Here is a 20,680-nt window from a genome sequence, read left to right as displayed (position 1 = left end):
CAGAAGCCTGAGAGGAGAAAAAGGAGAGAGCAGCCAGTTCCCAGAGGGGCATCTATTCCCAAGAGCCTTTGATTTCGTTTCATGTATACCCCTCAGGGAAACTTCCATTTAGTTATTGTACTTTGGTGAGTTTCTGCTCCCTGCAACCAAGAGCGATGTGGAGCAGGAATGGGTTCCAGAACCGGCAGTAGATCCTCAGAGAAGACATGGGATTAACTAGGAAATCTTCATAAAGTAGAGGGCATGAGCACGTTTTTATCTTACAACACTGCTTATTGAACCTTCCAGTAGTAGATTCTTTGCTATTATTCTCATTGAGAGGTAGAGTATAATTTCCTCTTTTTGAATTTAGGCTGGTGCAGGTGGTTTATCTGACCAACAGAATCTGGCAGAAGTGACATTCAAGGTTAGATCAAAAGAAGTCTTACAGCTTCTGCCCAGAAGTCTTAGAATGTCTGCTTTTGGCAAGCTCTCTCCTTAAATTGAGCTGCCAAGGTTTGAAAAGCCCACGGTACAGAGATGCCACAGCAGATGACCTGGACAACAGCCCCAGCTGCTCCTAGCAAACAGTGAACATCACCACCAACCACAGATGTGAGCCGTCTTAGACTGAGTGCATCTCAGTTAAGCCTTTAGAGGATTCCAGCCCAGCTGCTGTCTGCCTATAACCTTATGGAGATCACATGTAAGAAATACTCAGCTCAACTCAAGCAACCCACGGGACCATGAGGGAGAATAATAACGAACTGCAGTTTGAAGCAACTAAATTTTAGGATGACTTGTTATATAGAAGTAGATGAGCAGAACATCTCTCCTCTTCAATGATGGAGAAACACTACTAAAATCATTTCCGTTAGGAAGGAGGGAGGGAGGGGGAACAGTAAGACAGAGAGGAGGTATGTGTGTTGGGAGTAGGGAGGGTTACAGTTTCAGATTTACTCAGGACTAGGCATGAGTTTAAATGGCAATACTGAAGAAATGCCTGTAGTCAAGGAAAGAAACCTCAAGTTACAAAAACTTGGTTAAATAAATACACGGTTCCAACTATATCTATATAAAATCCCCAAAATATACACATCTGTAACAGACATACTCCCTGTATGCCACAATGCAACATCTGAAAATAATATTCCCAATTACTATTCTTTTCTGACAAGCAAAGCATAAGTTGCACTAACGGAAAAAAAAGCAAAGGCGTCAATGTGGGAATCCTCTGGGTTGTTCCTACAGCACTAGGTCAGAATGAAGTATCCAAAAGCAAACATTTATACGGCTTAGGGATACACTCGAATGTAAAAACAAAAAAGTATAAACATATGCATGGAAATGAAAAACACCGAAGTCAGGATAGGGCCAGCTCTTGGGAGACGAGGCGGGGAAGCTACTGGGACAGGCACCTGAGGGCTTCCAGCAGCATTTGTCACGTTTGATCGTCATAAGCTAAGAGGTGTACACAGGGGTGTCTGCATCTTTTTGTTTTTCAAAATTACAGGAATTAACTGGAACTAAATGTGATGCAAAACAACATGCACGATAAAAACTTGCCTTAAAAATGGTATCTGATACATGCTGTGCAAACAGGCATAAAAATACCATGCACACGGGAACTACCATTATAATGAAGACATAGGTAACAACAACTGGGTCAAACTTACTTGCAGGGACAGAAGTTAAGATTACTCCTTTATGCCATGTTTTTCCCAATGGTGATGTTTTCACCAATCCCTTCTGGCACCAGCAACATGAACATATCAATTATTTTTCCCACTTAAAATGAATATAAACTCCCATAAGCATTAGATATATTTACATATATACACACACAAAAATGTGCGTTCATGGGTGTGTATCTCAATGGAAAAATACAGTGGGTCTATTATGAAAGGACTATTGTTCAGAAAGCATGTCTGCTTATCTTTCCAAAAATTATTACAGAATACCATTATTTTTTATTGGCATGCAAATAATTTTAAATAATATGAGCTTCCTAAGACAGAGGTTCATACTTTTTGACATTTTTTTTTCGGGTGAATATTATTTAATTTCATTTCAATGTGATTTTTTTGTGCCAAATAAACTGATCATCAGTTTTATATCTTCCTTGAAATAAGTCATGGCATCATTTATATTTCCTTATCTGATGATCTTAAGATCGAAGGATCACAAACTAAAGATTCCAGCCCCCTTGGGATTTCAACCTGCTATTTTACTAGTTGCACAGAAGACAGTCAATATACACTTTTTTTTCAATCGATTTAGGGACTGCAACCTACAGACCATGTGGCACTACATGTTATTTTTTTCTTAAAGTAACAGCAACTCAGCAATAACAACAGTGTACTCGGAGATAATGTAAGTTTTCAAAGTCACTGGGAACCTAACTGGAAGTGGTCAGTGGGGACTGGCCCCCTCTCCTCTGCCCATTTACTGAGAGCCTCTGCTGCCGCCGCAGTGATGGCCAGTCACGTCTCTCTTCGGGCGAAGCTCCAGACCCAAGAAGGGGAAGGATGGAAAGAAATTGAAGGTGTGCGTATTTTGTACAGAGACACCTACGGGTCTAAGTCTGTGTTAAAACTTCGACAACTTCTAGCCTAATTCACAAAACAGAAAACAAACTTATGGAAAAAAACCACCACCACAAGAACCTTTCAGATTTAGAGTTTGTAAACTCCACTTTCAGTATTTAGTTTCATTTTGAGCCGTGCTGAATAGATCACTACTGGTAAGTGTGAATCTATAAAAATGCTCAGAAAACTGAAGTCAAATATTTCAGTTTTCTAAACTAAAACTAAATGTGCAAATAGATGAGTTTAGATTCACCCTTTTACATGTTGATATAAGTATTTTTAATCACTTCAGTTACATATATTAGTATACCAAAAATAAATTAATGAATGGGATTAATTTTTCTCCCTTTTGCCTCCAAAATCTTCCCCCAACTTTACTATCATTTTTGTTGTTTTTCTAAAACACAATAAAATCAAACATTATTATACTACTACTTTAGATAAGTGCCATAAAGGTTATGAGACAAAGACCTCCCTGCATATTTTCCGTTTTTGCAGAAAACAGACTATAAAAGAGAAAAGGCCTTCTTCAAAGAAATGAGCAGCTTTGATTACAAGTGCAAAAGTCAGCCAAGTGTACTAATTCTCAGTAATAATGAAGCAAGGTGACCTCCCCGGGGACTTAAAAGTCAACGCCTGGAAATGCTTGGGTGAACTAAGAAGGGGAACTGCTCACGTGACACAACTTTTCAAAACCCTTTGTATTCCCAACTGGACAGACAGTGGCCCACAAGGCTGTGGACTCACCAGGACTTTCTAAGGTGTAAGACTGGCTCGGATGATCAGGAAAACTCTGCCAAAGCCAGCAAAGAGAAATGCTGCTGCTATTAAAAATTACAATGAAAATGGACTCATTCGTCCCACTACTGAGAATTATAGAGGCTTGGATTGTTTGCTACCTACAGGATTGCTTACCTGGAAAATAAACTCTTACTTCTTAAAGCCATGACTGAAAAAAAAAAAAAAAATCAAAAGGCAAAACAGGAGACTTGAAACACTGAGGACCACTGTCTACCAGCTTTTGAGATGAAGGATGGCAAACCTCATTTCACAGATATTTTAAGTAGCTGTAAAGCCCAAGTGGCTCCAATTTTAAGCCTGTGTTTAGATCAAGTTTGAAAAAGGGCTGCACCTCTTTACAATGACGAGGCACCACTTCTGATGCCAATCTGGGCTTTGTGTTTGAAATGGGCGACCACATAGGAGAAAACAAGACCACCTAGGGTAGACAATACGTGCCACAACCGATCTCCCTGGCACCCAGACCCATGTGCAGGCAAAATGCTTTCATTAAAAAGAAAATAAACCTCTAGATTATTGCCAAAATCTTGAGCTATCACATAATTAATTTCACATTTTAAATTCTGACAAAGATATATAATCATGCATTTTCAGCAGGTTTAAAACCTAAAAAAAAACAAAACAAAACAAAAAAAACCCAAAAAACAACAAAAAACCCCACCTGATGCACTGAAAGGCCCTGCTACCTCTGGCTCCGTGGAGCAGCCTGCAGGCCAGGCAAGATACAACCTATGGCTATGCTGGTTCAAAATGAGAAAATCTAGTGACTTCCATGGAAATCGCAGTTCTTTTCAATGAAGAACACTTTTTGCAACTCCTAATGTTCTTTTTATTATTGTGTGTGTGTGCCCTTTTTATTTAGGACATGAAAGGCTGCCTTTTCACCCTGAATGCTCCTAAAGTTACAGGACAAGGGGACCCTACCTGGCCGTCTCTGACAGGTCAGCGATCAAACAGAGGCAGGCAGCAGCCCAGTTCCATGCATCTGCTAAGAATGACCAGGGCTAGCACTTCTCAGCTCCTGCTACGCTCAAGGAACCCCCACTCAATGTTAGACAGGACGATAGGCCCTTTCCGAACAAAGGGTTAATATTCCTAGGTTTAATGCCCAGCTCCTAATCTCAATGATTTTCAAGAAAAGATTATTTTATACATACCATTGCCCGAATAGAACAAGCTAATTAAAAAATAAAAGTGACCTCATTTTTCTTATAAAAAACAGAGGTTTAGAAGAAAAATATACCAATATTGTATTGCCCTAGTGATCAAAGGCTGTTTATTTAACCAACCTTATCTTGAAATAGCACCATTCTTTGTATAAGAGTTTAATTTACTCAAAGTATTTACATTCACATGAAGAAACCTGTACGTAAGATAAAACAAGACATGTTTTGCTGAGCTCAAGAACAAGATGCAGGTTGTTCATCCACATAAATACTCATTCCAAGCGTTGCTGACAATGCAGAGCACACTCAGCCAGTTATTTCCCAGGATCCTCCTTGCAGAGGCACTGGGAGGCTTGAAGAGCTGCCAGCACTTACGAGGTAAAGCAAAGCAGAGAGCGATGGCTGCTGGCTTCAAACTACTCGTTGTAGTGCCTGACCCAGCAGAGGGTGCCATGAGGAAAGACTGTACTAAAAATTAACTTTAGAAAAGGTTAGCAAAGATTTTTCAAAGGCCAAACATTTCTGCACCAAATGACTTCTATTGCAGCACCAACCGCAAGCAATGACAAATTTAACAGGCATGGCTTAACAGGCAATAAGATCAGAAATCATTTACCCTTCCACCTCAGGGATGGTTCGCTTGCTAGGAAAAGGCGAGGTGCCCTAGTAGACTCTGCCTTGTACAGGATCTGTGGTTGAACAGAAGCCTTAGTCCACACTTGTTCACCACGGGGGTGATAATGCATGTGAAACAAATCTTTTCAATGTAGAAATCTGCAAAATGTACTTACACAGCCTCCGGCAAGAATTTCTGCTGCAAGTGGAACCGAACCATCTTTGTGCATAAATTTATCCCTCACAAAATCGTTCACCTTGAAGAAAAATATTTATAGAAGCTGATGAAAAATATAAAGAAAGTCATTAAACATATAAATACACATCGGTAAATATGTTATTATTTTTCGGTCACTTTATTAAAGTAACCGTACACTAAATAAATTAAGGATCTTAAAAGAGTGAGATGTGCTCTTACTGGCACAGATGTAGTTTTATAATGGAAATATACATCAGTGGGGACCCCAAAAAACCCAGAATTATCTTCTGGAGCTCAGGCCCCTTGCAGTACAGGTTTCCCCCGGCTAGGTGAGTGATCTAGGAACCCATCTGTATCAGAATACCAGCTGGCGTTGTTGTGAGAGGCTGTGTTTGGCTTGAGTGAATTTTTTTTGAAGACTCAACACTTTTGCCCATTTCATAACGGGTGATTTACAAGCGCACCTGCCCACACCACTCAGAGTGTTTAGCAGTTTTTGACCAAATCCAGCATGACCCCGTGCTCCATCCTCTCTATTCACCCGATCTCGCCTCCAGCGACCTCTTTTTGTTTCTCCGGATGAAAAAATCCTCAAAGAGAAATGTTCTACTGGTGTGGAAGAGGTGAAACAAAAAACTGCAGAAGCACTACAAGGCATCCAAATCAACAGCTTTAAAAACTGTTTTGAGCAGTGGGAAAAAAGTCTCAATAGGTGTATTGCATCAAATGCGGAGTACTTTGAAAATGACTGAAGTTTAAATACCTAAGAATAAATACACAATTTTTTATAAATAAATTCTAGTTTTTGGTGTCTCCCCTTATATATGTATCTATAGATGTGTGTATATATAGATATTTCAGGAATAAAAAAAATTAAAATATCGCTCTGACTGGTTCAGTGGTTTGGGTGCCATGCTATGAACTAAAAGGTCACTGGTTCAATTCCCAGTCAGGGCACATGCCTGGGCTGCAGGCCAGGTCCCAGACTGGGCGCGTGCAGCAGGCCATTGATCAATGTTTCTCTCACACATCGATGTCCCTCTCCCTCCCTTCCTCCCTCCCTTCCCCTTTCTCTAAAAACAAATAAAATATTTAAAAAAATTAAAATATCGATGGCTTACAAGTCTAAAATTCAAATATGTTCTGTAATTATAATAGCATAAAAAGAGACATACTGGCAATAGAGACAAAATGAAAACATATACTTTAGAATTTAAAAACTGCTTTATAGGGTTTGATTAAAAATTACTTTTAAGTCTTCTAACAAGATTTAATCTAAAATAGCTCTCATCATTGAGACAAATTTGGCTGAGCGGATTTTTCAACTTAGTCAAAATTCAGTTCCTAAAAACTCTCTCAAGGATTCTCAAAGAACGCTAATAGCATTAATTAATTAATTAAGTATAATAGTCTCAAAATAGTATTCATTATAAGCAATTTTAAGGATCAATCATATGTTTTTGGAAGATAAAAGCCAGAAAAGATTAGCTGCCCTACAGTCATATAATAAGATGGTAAAAGAAGAATTCCGGGTACAAAGGCTACGTAGCCCAACCTAAAAGTAGAGCTTAGCTTTCTGGGTCTCTTGTCTCTAGTGATGTAAATGCAGTGTCTGTGCCTATCTGTTCCACAAACACTCGCTGAGTATCTACCATCGGCCAGACGCTGGAGAAACCATCTGATGAAGGATCAGCTACAACAAGAATCCTCAACACGTGGCCTTAGCAAATGCTTACAGAACATGTCCTAACCCTGAATTCTGTAAACAGCATGTGTAATTGAATGAGTATATGCTCTAAAGTCAGAAAAATCTGATGGTGAATTTTAGTTTTCCCACCCATAAATAATGTCAACACAGGTAAACATTTCAACCCCGTGGGTCTCCCTTTCCTTGTCTGTAAACTGTGGGTCTGGCTTTCCTTGTACCTGATATGCTGGGTATTGAAGGGGCTGTCGCTGCTGCCGCCGCCAGTGCTACGATGGTGAGGATGGTGAGGATGGTGACAATGGTGGCAACCGCCAAAAGCCTTGTTCAAATACAGCATCTCATTTTTGGATGTTCAGTGTTAAATGGGGAAAAATGAAAAGCTGTGTGTGGGGGGTACTGTCTGTAAAAATCAGTTAGTAGCTCTGAGGAAACACAAACCTGCTGTTTCCCCTACGAGTATCTACTAGAGTCCTGAGTATGTGCAAACTCCTTTAATAAGAAGCATCAACTCAAAAGGCTTACTGTAAGTTTTATGGCCTTCTCTGGGGCGACTCCCAATAACTGTGGCAACAGACCTAAAAAACAACAGAAAGTAGAAGTATATTAAATAAATTAGCATTAACTAAACAAATTAACGGCTCTAAAGAAGGGATCACCATGTAAAAACTGAGGCAATCTTTGCTGCAATTTTCTGCTATTACCTTTAATGAGGACACACAAAATGGAAATGCTGAAGTACTAATGTCTAACGGCCACATCAGGCCCAAGCAAATTCCCTCTCACACTCTGGATCATTTGCACATTGAGCGAACCAACAGCATTAGTAATACAGGAAATCTCATTCCGCAGCAAGTCTGCTCTTTTCCCTCCTGCCTCTTAAACAAGTAAACTTTGGTGAATATATTATATATTTTTTAACACTCTTCTCATCGCTCTCCATCCCTAAATGCCCGCAGTTCAACTACTCACTTATTTAGTGATCACGACGCAGGGACAAGCACAAGACAAACAAGGCTCTTGCTCTGACAGGTCTCAGACGGAAGGAAGGAGAGGCCATTCTGCAGAAGTAACCACGGGGGGAAACTGCGTTCCAGGAAGGGGGCCGGATAGGGCAAAGAGAGCGGAGCAGGCACAGGCCGGGTATGCTCAGGATGAGGGCGGACAGCTGTGTGCCCTATCGCAGGAGGCAGGCCTGGGAGGGCCCAGGCGCTGGAGCCGCACCGCGGGCCAGGGTTCTGAGCTTGGTGTGCCCTAGGTTAGAAGAGAACCGGAGGGGTTTGGCCAGGAGGAGAGTGATGTGCTAATTCATAGTTTTAAAAGGCCACTCCTGCTGCTGTGCAGAAAATAAACAAGATGCACTGATATTGTGTGTGTGTGTGGCGGCGGGTGGCTTGGGGCAGGGAGTGTCAAGAGAGGAGACTGTGAGACAAAGAAAAATTGAATTTGACTGTGAAAGCTCAGGTTTTAGCATGAATGCCTCAGTAGAATGAGGAAGCCTGTGCGAGCCACCGGGGTGGGGCGAACAGTGAAGAGCTCCGCTTTGGACGTGTTGGATGAGTGGGAATCAAGCGAGAATCAGAGCACAAGGGGGAGGTGTGGTCTTGGGCAGAAAAGGGCTGCGATTAGGAAAGGCAGTGGCAACAAGAGCGGACCTAGTATTTACACTAAAAGAAATGTTATCATTTGCTCTAAGAAAATAATTTCAAAATCACATGCCTTTCCTTAAAAATACACAGGGAGCTAACCTGGAGAATCAGAATATATTGTTCCCCGTGTCGTAGTGCTGTCCCTGAGAGGGACTTTATGGTGTTGTCCTTCCTAAGTACAATGCTCTAATTCATCTATACCAGAAGGACCACTTGCAGCCTCTTCTGAGAGACCAGCCCAGCCCACACTGTCTTCCTGATGCAGCAGCCTGTGGCCAAAAGACACTAGATCGAGGGCTGTATGTACCAGCCTGTGGATGCACTTCATTGAGCGACGTAAAGTTTCAAGCAAAATGTGAACGTCCTGTCAAGACAGACGGATGTGACAGCCCTGGGCTTCCTTCTCCCATCAGAGCACTCTGCTCCCATCGCCTAAGCCTCCGCCTTTTTATTCAGGACCCGAGCACCCATTCACCAAGGTCCCCACCCATGCCCCAGTGCCGACAAGACAATGAAGACAAGACAATGAAGACAAGACAATGAAGACAAGACAATGAAGACGAGTGCCAGCTGTCTCCATCCTTTTCCTTGCCCTGCAGATGCTGTTTCTCTGTGCTTGTGGCTCTACGGAAAGGGGGGAACTAGACAGACCAAAGGAGCCTCATGTTTTAAAGAAAAAAATGAGAAAGCTTAGTTCATTGTGGAAATAAATGATGATGAGTATACTGATACAAATGAAAATTTTCTGTAAAAAAAAAAGCTAATGTATTGTTTATTATGTGTGGGGCTCAATTTTAAGCACTTTACTAACTCATTTACTCCTCATAACCACCCTACGGAGAGGAGACTGGGGCTTATATAGATGAAGTAATTTGGTCTAAGTTATCCAGCCGGTAAATGGTGAGACTGGGATTCAAACCTGAGCCCCCATAATCAAGAATCTATGCTTATAGACAACATTCACCTGTGGCCTATGTCTAATATGCAAATGAGTATCTGCCTCTCACACCCAGGCTCATTTGCTCTCTTACAAAATCTGTGTGGACCCTAGGAGCATGTGAGTCTGCCACATCTACCTAGGGAGCCGCATTTTGAGCCTGCTCTGCCGCCAGTGTCACAACTGCCTGAACGAGGGAAAGACGTCTAAAGGACATGCAGCCAATGATTTCAGCAACCTGGGCCCTGGGGCCTGGTTCCAAATGTACAGCCAGCCAAGCAAGAGTGTGAAGGAGTCCTTAGGGGTGATCAGCCAGTTAGCACAAGGCACAGACTGAGAGGGTACCTTGTGGAGTGGGGAAAGCAGCCAGGTGAAGCCACGTTTGTAACAATGCCACAAGGAAGGAGAAACCATGAATACAGAAAGGAAGTAGGCTGGCGGAGAGAACAGAGTGTAGACTAAGTGGAGCAGGGACACCAAAGAGGGAGATCCGCAGCCTGTAAAATGTACCCAGGTGGGGAAGCCAGCCTTGACCATCCCGGTCCCGCTGAGGCCGGGCTCCAGGGAGACTCCTGCCCCGGGGCCCCGGCAAGACCTCTGCCCTCTTTCTCTGCAGTGTGAGGTCTTACCAAAAGTTCCCGCGTGCTCTGGCTAGCTGGAGCAGGCCTGTGCTCTTTATAATCTAAATGAACCAAAGCATGAACAGGAAACCATCCGGGCAAAGCCAGTGCTCTTATTCAAAGTTAAGCACTCTCTCCTTCCAAGCCACTCAATTACTAATATTTTACTTCTACCATATGAGATAATGTGGTATCTATAACACGATAAGAAAGGCTTTATTATTACTTTATGAAAATACAACATTAATTTCTACCAGTAAAATGCAGGGATAAACTGTTTAAACTACATCTTAACATTTACAATTGCCATTTTGCTCTCTGCATTCAGGTCAAGTGCCAAAATGTTTAGTTAAATATTTACTTGCTAGATGTATTTTTCTCATCATTAAATTGTAGACCCAAACCATGGATGGGTTGAAAGCACTGTGATTTAAATGATGATCTCTTGTCTCTGTAACTACCCCGTGACAGTCTTTTTCAATGACTAATAAAAACCAGCCCACTGGGCCAAAGACTCCAGTGTGAGATACAATCACTTCAGCCAGCCTTTCACGCTATTGAGATTTGTCTTTCTCGCTATAAATTTAGTAATGCACTATGAACAGCAAAAACAAAACAAAAAGGAAAACCATGTATTTAAGACTAAACATAGGGCAGCAAATATTTATTTGTTTGACAAACATTTACCAAATGCCTCCTGTGCACTTGGTGGCGTGCAGTGAACACGGCGAGATCTGGGCCATCCCCTGGATACCTTCTCAGTTTAGAAGAGAAGGGAGGCCTAGGTGTCTGTGTGTGCCAGAAAGGGGACGAATCACCTGAAAACAGAGTGGTAAGCACCACAGCCCAGGGACATCAAAGTTCTATGGGAAAACGAGAGAGAGAGAGAACCACGTGTTTTACCGGCTGGAGGGAGAAGAGCATTGGAGAGGAGATACTTGACCTGGATTTTTAAGGAAAGGTGAGATTCACTGGGGAAAAGATACGTGGCTAGAAGGGAGAGCAAGGTGGTCCATGGAGAGGGAACAGCACATGCAAAATCTCTAGCTCATGGCACATCCAGGGCCGAGGCAAGATCACTGGAAGCTATGGCTGGATCACAGACTCTGTAAGAAACAACAGCAGCAAGGATAACGATGACAGGCGGTACCTGGGGGCACTGATTACACATCAGGCACTACTTTGTGTGCTTTATGTGAATCAACAGTTAACCCATACAAGTCACTATCAGTAACTCATGTCTGATATTTTTGCGCCATCGACAGATGAAGAAACTGACGCAGACCCCTAATGTCACTTAGCTGTCAGATGGGGGGATGAGGTTCAATCCAGGAGGTCTGCCTGTAGGGGGGCTCCTGCCTAGTACACTGCACTGCTTCTCTTCCAGGCCACACTAAGGAGCTTGGACCAAATTCTTTTAAAGTAAAGAGCAAATTTCAAAAAGTAAAAAGCTCTAGAGGCAGGTGAAGGACAGATGGTAAGGGCAGAGACAGGTCCCTGGCGGGGAGAGTAATGAGGAGGTCGAAGTAGTATAATCAGAGGCCCCGAGTTTCACCATATTAACTGAACAAGTTCAACTCAGTAAGAATAAAACCAAAGCACAAATCCATTCCTGAGACCTAGGCCAGATGTTCGCACTCAGGCGGTGACCGGGATATGTACCATTCTTGTGGTGAGTGCCCTGGCTCAGTAGGGAAACAAAGGTAGCTGAAGATGACAGTGTGAGCACCCCTAGAGATGGGGGCCTCGACACCCTTCCCCCTGGGTTAATGCCCTTTGGGAGGCATCATGATCTGCAGGACAAGGAGAAGTCACAGAGGTGGGAATTGCAATAACCCTCCTGGATCCTTGACTTGGGAAGGAGGAGGGGTAATGTGGCTCAGTAATGCCTAAAACAGCCAGTCTCGTTAGGGCACTTCAACACGATCACACTGAGGTCTAAAGCACATATATGTTTGACATCTGGGTAACTCAGCAGAAAAATCAGGCTTCTAATATAAGATGTTTCTGCTGGATTCTGGAAATTCATTTTAACCATTAGAAACAGAATGGATGTGTGTGTTGTTTCTAACTTGTCAAAACAGCAGTCTGTTTTCCAACTGCCTCAAATGAAATTTATTAGTGTGGTTAGTTTTCTAATCTTCTCATTTTAGTTCAGCTCCATCAGCACATATGGCAATGCTTCTTTGGCAAACTTTACCAGAAGGCTGCTAATGCGAGAAAAGATTTACAGGGCACAATATTAATACAGTATTTTGTCTTCGAATTTCGTGGAGGTGAGATATAAATCACACTATCCCCTCTGGTTCCAGCCCCATGTGCAACCCAGGGAAAACAGAGTTAGAGGTGTGGGGACTAAGCCCACATCAGGAACCTCCAACTTGGCTTCATACAGCATCTCAAAAGCAGTAGTGTGCTGGGTCAGAGGGCCACTATGCCATTATTTACTTAAAACCTTTTTAGAAAAATATTCTAGAATCTCAGATATCTAGTTGGAAGATACTATCAAAGAAACTCATTAACAAAGCTGGCCTAATTAAAACTATTTCTTTTCAATGGTTTGCAGCAAAGTGAATGGTTTGGAGCACATGCTCTGGAGGTGGCCGGCTCTGCGCTGCAATCTGCAGTCTTTACCTCTTTCGTGCTCAGTGATCTTGGGGATGTTGAACTTGAGGGTCCTCACTGACAAATCAAGGATGCTAATTATAACTCACGGGTGTATTATAATGGTATGAGTAAAAAAGAGTCAGATACTGTTAACAACCTAAATTATGTATTAAAAAATGCGATGTTTCTTTCTGCCTATCAAGGTATATCCCTGGCTCGCTTCTTGCTTACAAGAGGGAATGCAGCCTGAATCATGGTCCCAGTCCACAATCAGGTAAGAAGTACGGATGGTCCCTGACTTACAACTTTCCGCTTGACTGTGCTTTGAGAGCGATACACATTTACAAGAAATTGGGTAGGCTAAGCTACGATGTTTGGTAGGTTAATGTATTAAATACATTTTTGACTTATGATATTTTCAGTTTATGATGGATTTATCATGACGTTACCCCACTGGAAGTCGAGGGGCATCTGTCTAGTGCTGTTCCCACACCATCGTGCCCATCCTTCGGGGAACCGTCCCCAGGCAGTAAGGGCACAACTGCTCTGATCGTGTCTAGCGGCCCTGCTTCCTTTTGGCAAAGATAAGGAAGCAGCACAGACATAACAACATACCTTTAACCATGTTTTTAAGCTAAAATAGAATGCTTTTGTTAAGAACATAAACATTTCTCAACCTCTGATGCTAAGCAACTTTTTACAAGGTAATTTCTACTGAAAGGTGGAAGAGCCGGGTGATCAGGAGCACAGAGCCGGAGCCGGGCTGCCTTCTGACTGTTATTAGCTGGGCAATTGTAGGTGAGTTACCTGTTCTCTTTGTACCTTAGCTTCCGTATCTGTAAAATGGGGACAAATGCAGAACCCCCTCCATGGGATACTTTTAAACATAAAATGACGTCCTCAGAACAGTGCTAAGTACATACTGAGTACCATACAGTGTTTGTTGTTGTTGTTGTTGTTGTTGTTGTAATTTTTATCACCATCACCATAATCATTATTATCCTCCTCTTTCTTCTTGGAAACTGCATCTAGAGAGACTAGGCAGCTTGTCCCAAGTCGCTGTTTGGTGACCAGGCAGTGGCACCCACAGTTGAAATCAGGTCCAATACTATGCTCAAATCAGGGCTCTATGCCCTCTGATGCTCAGTTCTTCCCTGTTCACTGTAACAGAATTACTGTTCCTACATCCTTCTCTTCCCTACAAAGGCATTTCTTCCAGCCCAGATGGTTCCAAACCTTCTCTCTGGGCCAGCTCGCGCTGGGCCAGCACCCTGCACAGATGGCCCTTTCACACAACAAAAGGTGGCTGTGTGGGCAGCCACATCACGCCCCCATCTCTCTCTCCGGGTCCTCAATATCAGGCTTTTAAAACACTGAAGACACTGAAAGGCAAAGCCAAGCTGCAGGTTACAACCTGGTGAACAAGTAGGAGTCCGGGAACCCACTGGGCACGAGGCTCAGGGAAAGCAGCAGGTAAGAAGCCGGGCTGATGGTCCACGGACCAGTGTAACCACAGTGTAGCGGGTGTCCCAAAGGACCATGCTGAGGAAGGCAAGCAGAAGCATAGATGCTGAGGGGCCACAACAGGGAAGAAACTCCCCAAATAAGGCAGCATTTCAGTCTCAGGTCAGATCAAAACAAGTTCAGGAGTGGCCAGCTCTGTCCTGAGAAAGCTCGCTCAGAGCACGGGAAACGGGGGAGAAGGCATTCAGGGCGGAGAGAAGCAGCAGAGTTTGGAAATCAAAATGTAAGCTGCCCCGATTCCCGTAGCTGAAGGCCCATGCAGCACTTCCTGTGTTATCTAGTTTCAGCCCGGAGGCAGCCCCTCCGATGTTAAATTCTTACCCTTCTGACCTCACCGCCGAGGCCACTACACTTGCCCACATCTTCCCAGAGAGCCCTCTTCGCTTTCAACATCAGATTAACCTTCATTCTGGAGCTATCAGCACTCGGCGTGCCCTGCCTCACAGCTTTTATTCCTGCTCCTGTTTCCGTGGCCTTCTCTCTTCACTAGCTCAAGCATTCTTCTCTCCCTCCGCCTTCTCCCGTTTGTCTGTCTGCTTTGACTCATATTGCCCCTGGGCGGGAGGCGTTTCCTCCCTCCCAACTGCGCTATCCCCTTACACAGCCCTCACTGCAGTCCAGTTTTCCACCCCAAGGTGACCACGGGGGAGCTGGGGAAATGGGGGGAGGGGAGAGTCACAATGGCAGATATTAAGATTCAGATGTTTGTTTATCTGGGTTAAATGTTTTACTCAAAATGGTCAAGAACCATCTGTTATCTTACTTAGCTGTGGCTCAGTGCCTTTAGGGAGCATGATTATGGCCTGGAAAAAATGGAGCCCCTCGCCTGCTCCTCGATGTGGGGGCTTTCTAGAAGTGCAGCTCATGGGAAGAAGGATGGCATCCTCTCCTACCGCTGTTCACTCTGGTCTAAGGCAACGTTCAGAATCCTGGTTATCTTCTCTTCTATCTAAACTATATCCTCGGTGCTGAGGTTTAATCTGTTTCCCTTGTTTTGGTTTCGGCAGCAGCAGTAGCTGGTTATAAATGATCATTCCTGAGGCCTGGAACTAATTTGTTCATTAATCTTCTCTTTTCCAGGCCCCATCTAGTTCCATCTTCTTGTCACCTTTCCCAATTTACTAAGCTCATCATTGTTCTCATCGAGCCCTCTCAAGCCTCAGACCACACTCCGATCCACCCTGATTTGAGTTAGTGTTACTTCATTCTCCTATTTAAATGCCCTCTGCTAGTTCAGCTGGCTCACTGAAGATTTCTGGAGATCTGACTACCCAGCTCATGGACTGCCTAAGTCTTCTGCTCATTTCTGTTTAGTCTCCGATGACCAAATAGCTGCTATTTGATCTCTTCACACCTTAGTGTCCTCAAAGAAAATGTGCAGAAATTGGCTAAGAAGACAAAACTCAAACCAGTCCATTCTGCACTCATTAGAAGCTTTCTTTGGTGGACATGCATGGCAACTCATAACTTAGTAAAGTTCACATATTCACTGTGGTTTGTTCCAAGATGCATGGCTTCTTAAGTTGTGCAAAACAGAGATGTAGGAACTCCAATCTTTTTATTTGGATGCTAGAATTTTTAAATTTATTTTTATCCACGAGAATTATGCAAGAAAGAATCTCACTGTGGATCATATAATTTGGATATTCCCGTCTATAGAACCATTTAACCACAAAAAGAGATTTGGCAGAAAACAGCTTTCTGACAAAACTGCCTTCTAGAATGCACACATATCAATAACTTTCTGAGATATCACCACAATATCCTCTAGATGTCACCTTGAGAACATTCCAGGACAGAAGATGATGCTTTTACACCACAGACGACCCCAAAGTAGACACATTTCAAACTTGCATGGCTGGATCAATGGACTTATTAATAAGACATTTTTTTGTGCCAATTATCTTAAAGTAATGCTCCAAATTGTTTAATTCATGAAATGATCTAATTTCTCTTTCTGGCAGATTCTCTATATGGCATCTCCCTCCAGCAGAAACAAAAATCAAAACCTTCCTCTAAAAAGTATTTCTCATAGATCCTGATTTCTCTTGAATTCATCTTTCTCCCCGAGGTCCTCCCCAAAACATTTTCCAGTTTCTAAGGCTACTCATCTCATTACCTGAAGCATCTGAAGGAGTAGAGTAAAGCGAGGCTTAGAGGCAGAAATAGTTATTCCTGGAACGTTAAGAGCATTTAATTACGGATGATTACCCAATCAATTGTTTTTCTTTACTATGCCAAGTCTAGAGCAGGCCAATAACTGACTCATTTGGTCATGCGATTCATTCAAACCAAATGAGCTGTCGGGTAATTCATTAAGGATTTTAAACACCTGAGTGCATTAAATCAATCTGAAGACTGGGGAGGAAACAGAGAAAGACTTTTACAAGTGACTTCAGAGAGCTCTGGATTATCTCAGGTGTTATTTCCCTTCATAGAGACAGATTTAGCCTGGGGGCTTGATTTTCCAAAATTATAGAAAAACCTAGGGAAATCAATCACTTTCAGAAGTCTTCGTTATAGAGAAGGTTTGCAGAGTTAGTCCCATAGGATTTGTAAGGAGATCTTTTCTAACCACCATAATTTAGCCCCCCTAAATAAGAGACTTCCAGAGACGAAGAAACAGAGATATGAAAAATAAGACCTAACTAACCAACAACACTAAAATTACATGCGGCACTCTGAGGCCTGGGACACGATGTCTGCTGAAGACACCTGCTAACAATCCCACGCTGCGTTATCAGTCTCCTTGGGACTAAGGGGCAGTGATTCAAACGTGCTCCCTGACTATGACGATTATGACTGGGTGACTTCCAGGACTGTGAGCAGACAGATGCTGGCCACTGTCAGCGAAAGCGGAGAGGAAAAACACATATAGTGAGTGCTGACACAGTGCTTTACAAATAACCTTCGCTCTCGCAGTTCCATGAGAACTTACTTTTAAATACAAAACCAGCTTCCCCTTAGAGATCTGTATTCTTTTTAGAAGAAAAGAGAGGAGAGAGATCCTTATAAATTTTATAATAAGAATACATGCTGCAGCGACCTTCTTTCAGGGCCAACTGCTGACTTTCCCCCAAAATACGCATAAATATAATGTTAAAACAGGGAAGGGACCTTACTTATGCAACATTCCCAAATTATACTATTCAGGAAATATTAGCAATTATATATGTCTTGATGCATAAAATTACACGTTAAGCAAAATTCCAGAACAGGAAAAAAATATGCTCAATATTTCAAAACATGTTTATTAATTAGAGATGCAGTCTGACACCTTCTCAAACATTGCTAAGTGAAGCGTTAACAGAAGCAATTTTAAATTCTCCAAATTGAAACTTAACATTTTTCCCCAGAAATAATACAATTTTTAAACAATAAAATTACATTTAATGAGAAATTTGTAATCAAAGAATCACACATAAGGGGGTTTTATGTCTTGACTTTATACACAGAGGTTAGAATACTGATTTACAGAAACACTTCAGGTCTTTTTTGTTTCTATCATCATTTTTTGCTGCCAATGATCATTTCCCATTTTCATCAGATCTTACTCTTGCCTTGATGATAAGCATTTACACATAGTTATATACAATTATTAATTAATGATTGTGTGCAAGGCACCAAAGGGAACTGGTTTCCAACCGATCAAGAACAGGAGTAAGTCATTTATGAAGCAAGATTGTAAATCATTGTTTTAAACTGGAATTGCTAATCATCACTTTGTCTTCCAGATCCAAATTACAGAACTGCTAAACAAAGTTTTATAGTAAATCTTTTCTTATAAAATCATCTACTAGAAAAAAATAAGAAATCAGGGAGAAGTGAACACAGGCGACTTCCAGGACTAATCTTATATTCACACTCCACTTATCATCCTCTGACAGAGAACCCCTTAGGTTTCAGGGACCCAAAATGGGTTAGATACATGGCTATTTCTAAACCAGGGATGGGGGAGGCACTGCCTCTTTGGTGTTCAGAGTGAGCCTCCACCTCTACCTACTAGGCCACTTACCCTCCCCCCCGCCCCCGGCCCCGAGGACTTAAACATTCACTCCTGCTCACAGATATAACAAATCCAACAGCATGAAGTTTTGTGGGATGGCCCACATAAGCTCAGCACTCAATCCTCAGGTAGGCTTTAGGTTGTTCTGTCCATGAGGTCAAGAGGACAGGTCATGGAAAGAAATCCAGATGCAACCAAGAATCAAGACCTGCCAGGTGTGGTCAAAGAGCTTGAAACAGAAGGGACTCCAAATTAAAAACAAATCAGGTCAACCTAAGGAGCAGGACACCAAGTATTTCTCACTATTCTAAAGATGCTCTTGGCATTTAGTCCAATACCAAGGAAAGCCCATAAAAGTCATCAATGAAGCAACCCCAAGGCTTAGACATCTGTTTGACTTGAGGCGCAAGCTCTCCCTTACAGAAAACAATGCAGGTGAACAGGTAAGGTGGTCGCCTTTGCTTGAATCACTGTGAAGCAGGAACTGTGACATTAACCTTGTACTACTTGGGAGACATTTCATTTGGCAGGTTTGTTGTCACCGGGAGGGAAAAGTATTTCAAATGGAAGGCAGTGACCCTGTAAGGGTCATCATCAATCACCTGGGGTCAAAGACCTTCCCAACTGTCAGAAGAGGCAGGGGTGAGGGAAAAAGGGCAAAGAAAAGATCAAAAGGCCTTTGATGGTGGTTATCTACTACACAACAGAACCTGCAAAATGGAACTTCTCTGGAGTCTGAAACCTCCCAGTTTCTAAGGTGAGGTGTTTTTTTTTTTGTTTGTGGTTTTTTTTTTCCCTTTTTCTTTTCACTTGGGTGCTTAAGATGAAGGCTGGAGTCAGCAGATGGCAGAAGAGGCTTAGAGGCACAGGTTTACTTGCCTGCCAGTTGCAAGGTCTATCTCTGCAGAGCACTAAATTCTAGAGCAAGCAGTGGTAGGGAGAGAAGGGAAGATCCTGCCAGCTTTGCAGTTCCAAATGGCTCGGCTTGAACGGCCTTGCGATACTGTGGTTTAGCTGATGCAAAATGATTTCCTTTTTTTCCTCTTTGTAGATGGCATGCCTCTTTAGGCCAATGCCAATTGAAAAGCAGTCAGGGTCTGTGGGATTCTTTCTATGAGTGATGCCGCACTCTTTGCTTAATGAACCTGAGATGATTAAAGAAGCAGCTGGGTCCAGAAGGACTACCTGGCTATAGCAGCGTGTGAACCAGTTCCACCGGGTATAGAGTTAGAGGCAGGGATGGAGCAACTTGAACTCAGAAAGAGGCAGTAAAGGAGGGCCCACTGAACCCTTGGTTACCCTGCTGACGGACCCTTCTGTGGTGTGCTCCAGGAGACTCATTAATCCCGGCAGGCCCTGTCCAGCCCCAGGATGCCTTTCCCTATTAGCAGGTGAGTGGCATTATTTCAAGGACACAAACAATACAAGCCTTTTAAAAACTCACTGAAGATGTTTATAAACATAATTATTTTAAGAAATAAAACACACTACAGAGCAATATAAATGGCTTTCAGATTATGGGCTGTTTTGATTAGCCATGCCCTACATGGCTCCAGCCTACTCCCATTAGCATGGATAATTGAGAATCTGCTGTATTTCCATTTTAACACAGTCTCTCTAATACATTTCAGGCACTCAGATGGAAAGCCAAACCTCTGGCTATTATTCTATCTGACATGAATTTAGCCCATGGCACTTACCTCTATACAGTCCAAAGAAGCCTTCATAGCGTAGCACTTTCTTAAAACAGTCAAAGCTGTTTTTATACATAAGTTCTCCCACAAAAGAGCCAGTTGATCGTTGGTTCTGCATTCGAGTTTTGACAAGATCAATAGGATACACGGCAGTGGCTCCCACAGCTAAAATTAAATAATACCAACATTTCAGAAGGAATTAAGGTCCATCAGAGGAAAAGGGGAGGTGGTCAAAGAGAAGACTGATTAAAAGAAAAAAAAAGCAATTTTGTATATACAGATTTTAAAAGTACTAACTTTCTATACCTTTAACAGTTACAAATTTTCATTCAAACAAGTGAAAGGGTAAAGGGTGTCAGTTTTAAAAAACACATTGCTATGTTCTAACACCATTATTAACCTGTCTTTAGAAAGCCTATCTGCAGATAAGAGAAACAAGCATTTGTAACTTCTTGATCACATGCAGATATGGAAAAAAAGTTCTTTGCTCTTGTCCCATTTCATAGACTACAGGTTTGTCTTTAATATTTCAACATGGAAAACAAGAGAAAACATAAGAGGAATAATAACACTGAAAAATTTTCACTCAT

The 20,680-nt window shown here is 42.4% G+C and overlaps 1 protein-coding gene across 1 annotated transcript in view; it reads right to left on the bottom strand.

Moving 5' to 3' along the window:
* The window catches only part of SLC25A13 (solute carrier family 25 member 13), a 172,666-nt gene that overhangs the window by 44,852 nt on the left and 107,134 nt on the right, over window positions 1-20,680 (bottom strand). Inside the window, 3 exon segments of the mRNA XM_054564276.1 lie at window positions 5,326-5,406; window positions 7,579-7,631; window positions 20,097-20,255. Coding sequence (XP_054420251.1) covers window positions 5,326-5,406; window positions 7,579-7,631; window positions 20,097-20,255 — 293 coding nt within the window.

The sequence above is a fragment of the Pteronotus mesoamericanus genome, unplaced genomic scaffold (genome assembly GCF_021234165.1).
Source record: "Pteronotus mesoamericanus isolate MK-2021 breed Mesoamerican mustached bat unplaced genomic scaffold, CSHL_Meso_final scaffold_85, whole genome shotgun sequence".
Lineage (NCBI taxonomy): Eukaryota > Metazoa > Chordata > Mammalia > Chiroptera > Mormoopidae > Pteronotus > Pteronotus mesoamericanus.
Note: the sequence above shows the minus strand (reverse complement) of the source record. Positions and strands in the feature narration are given on the sequence as shown.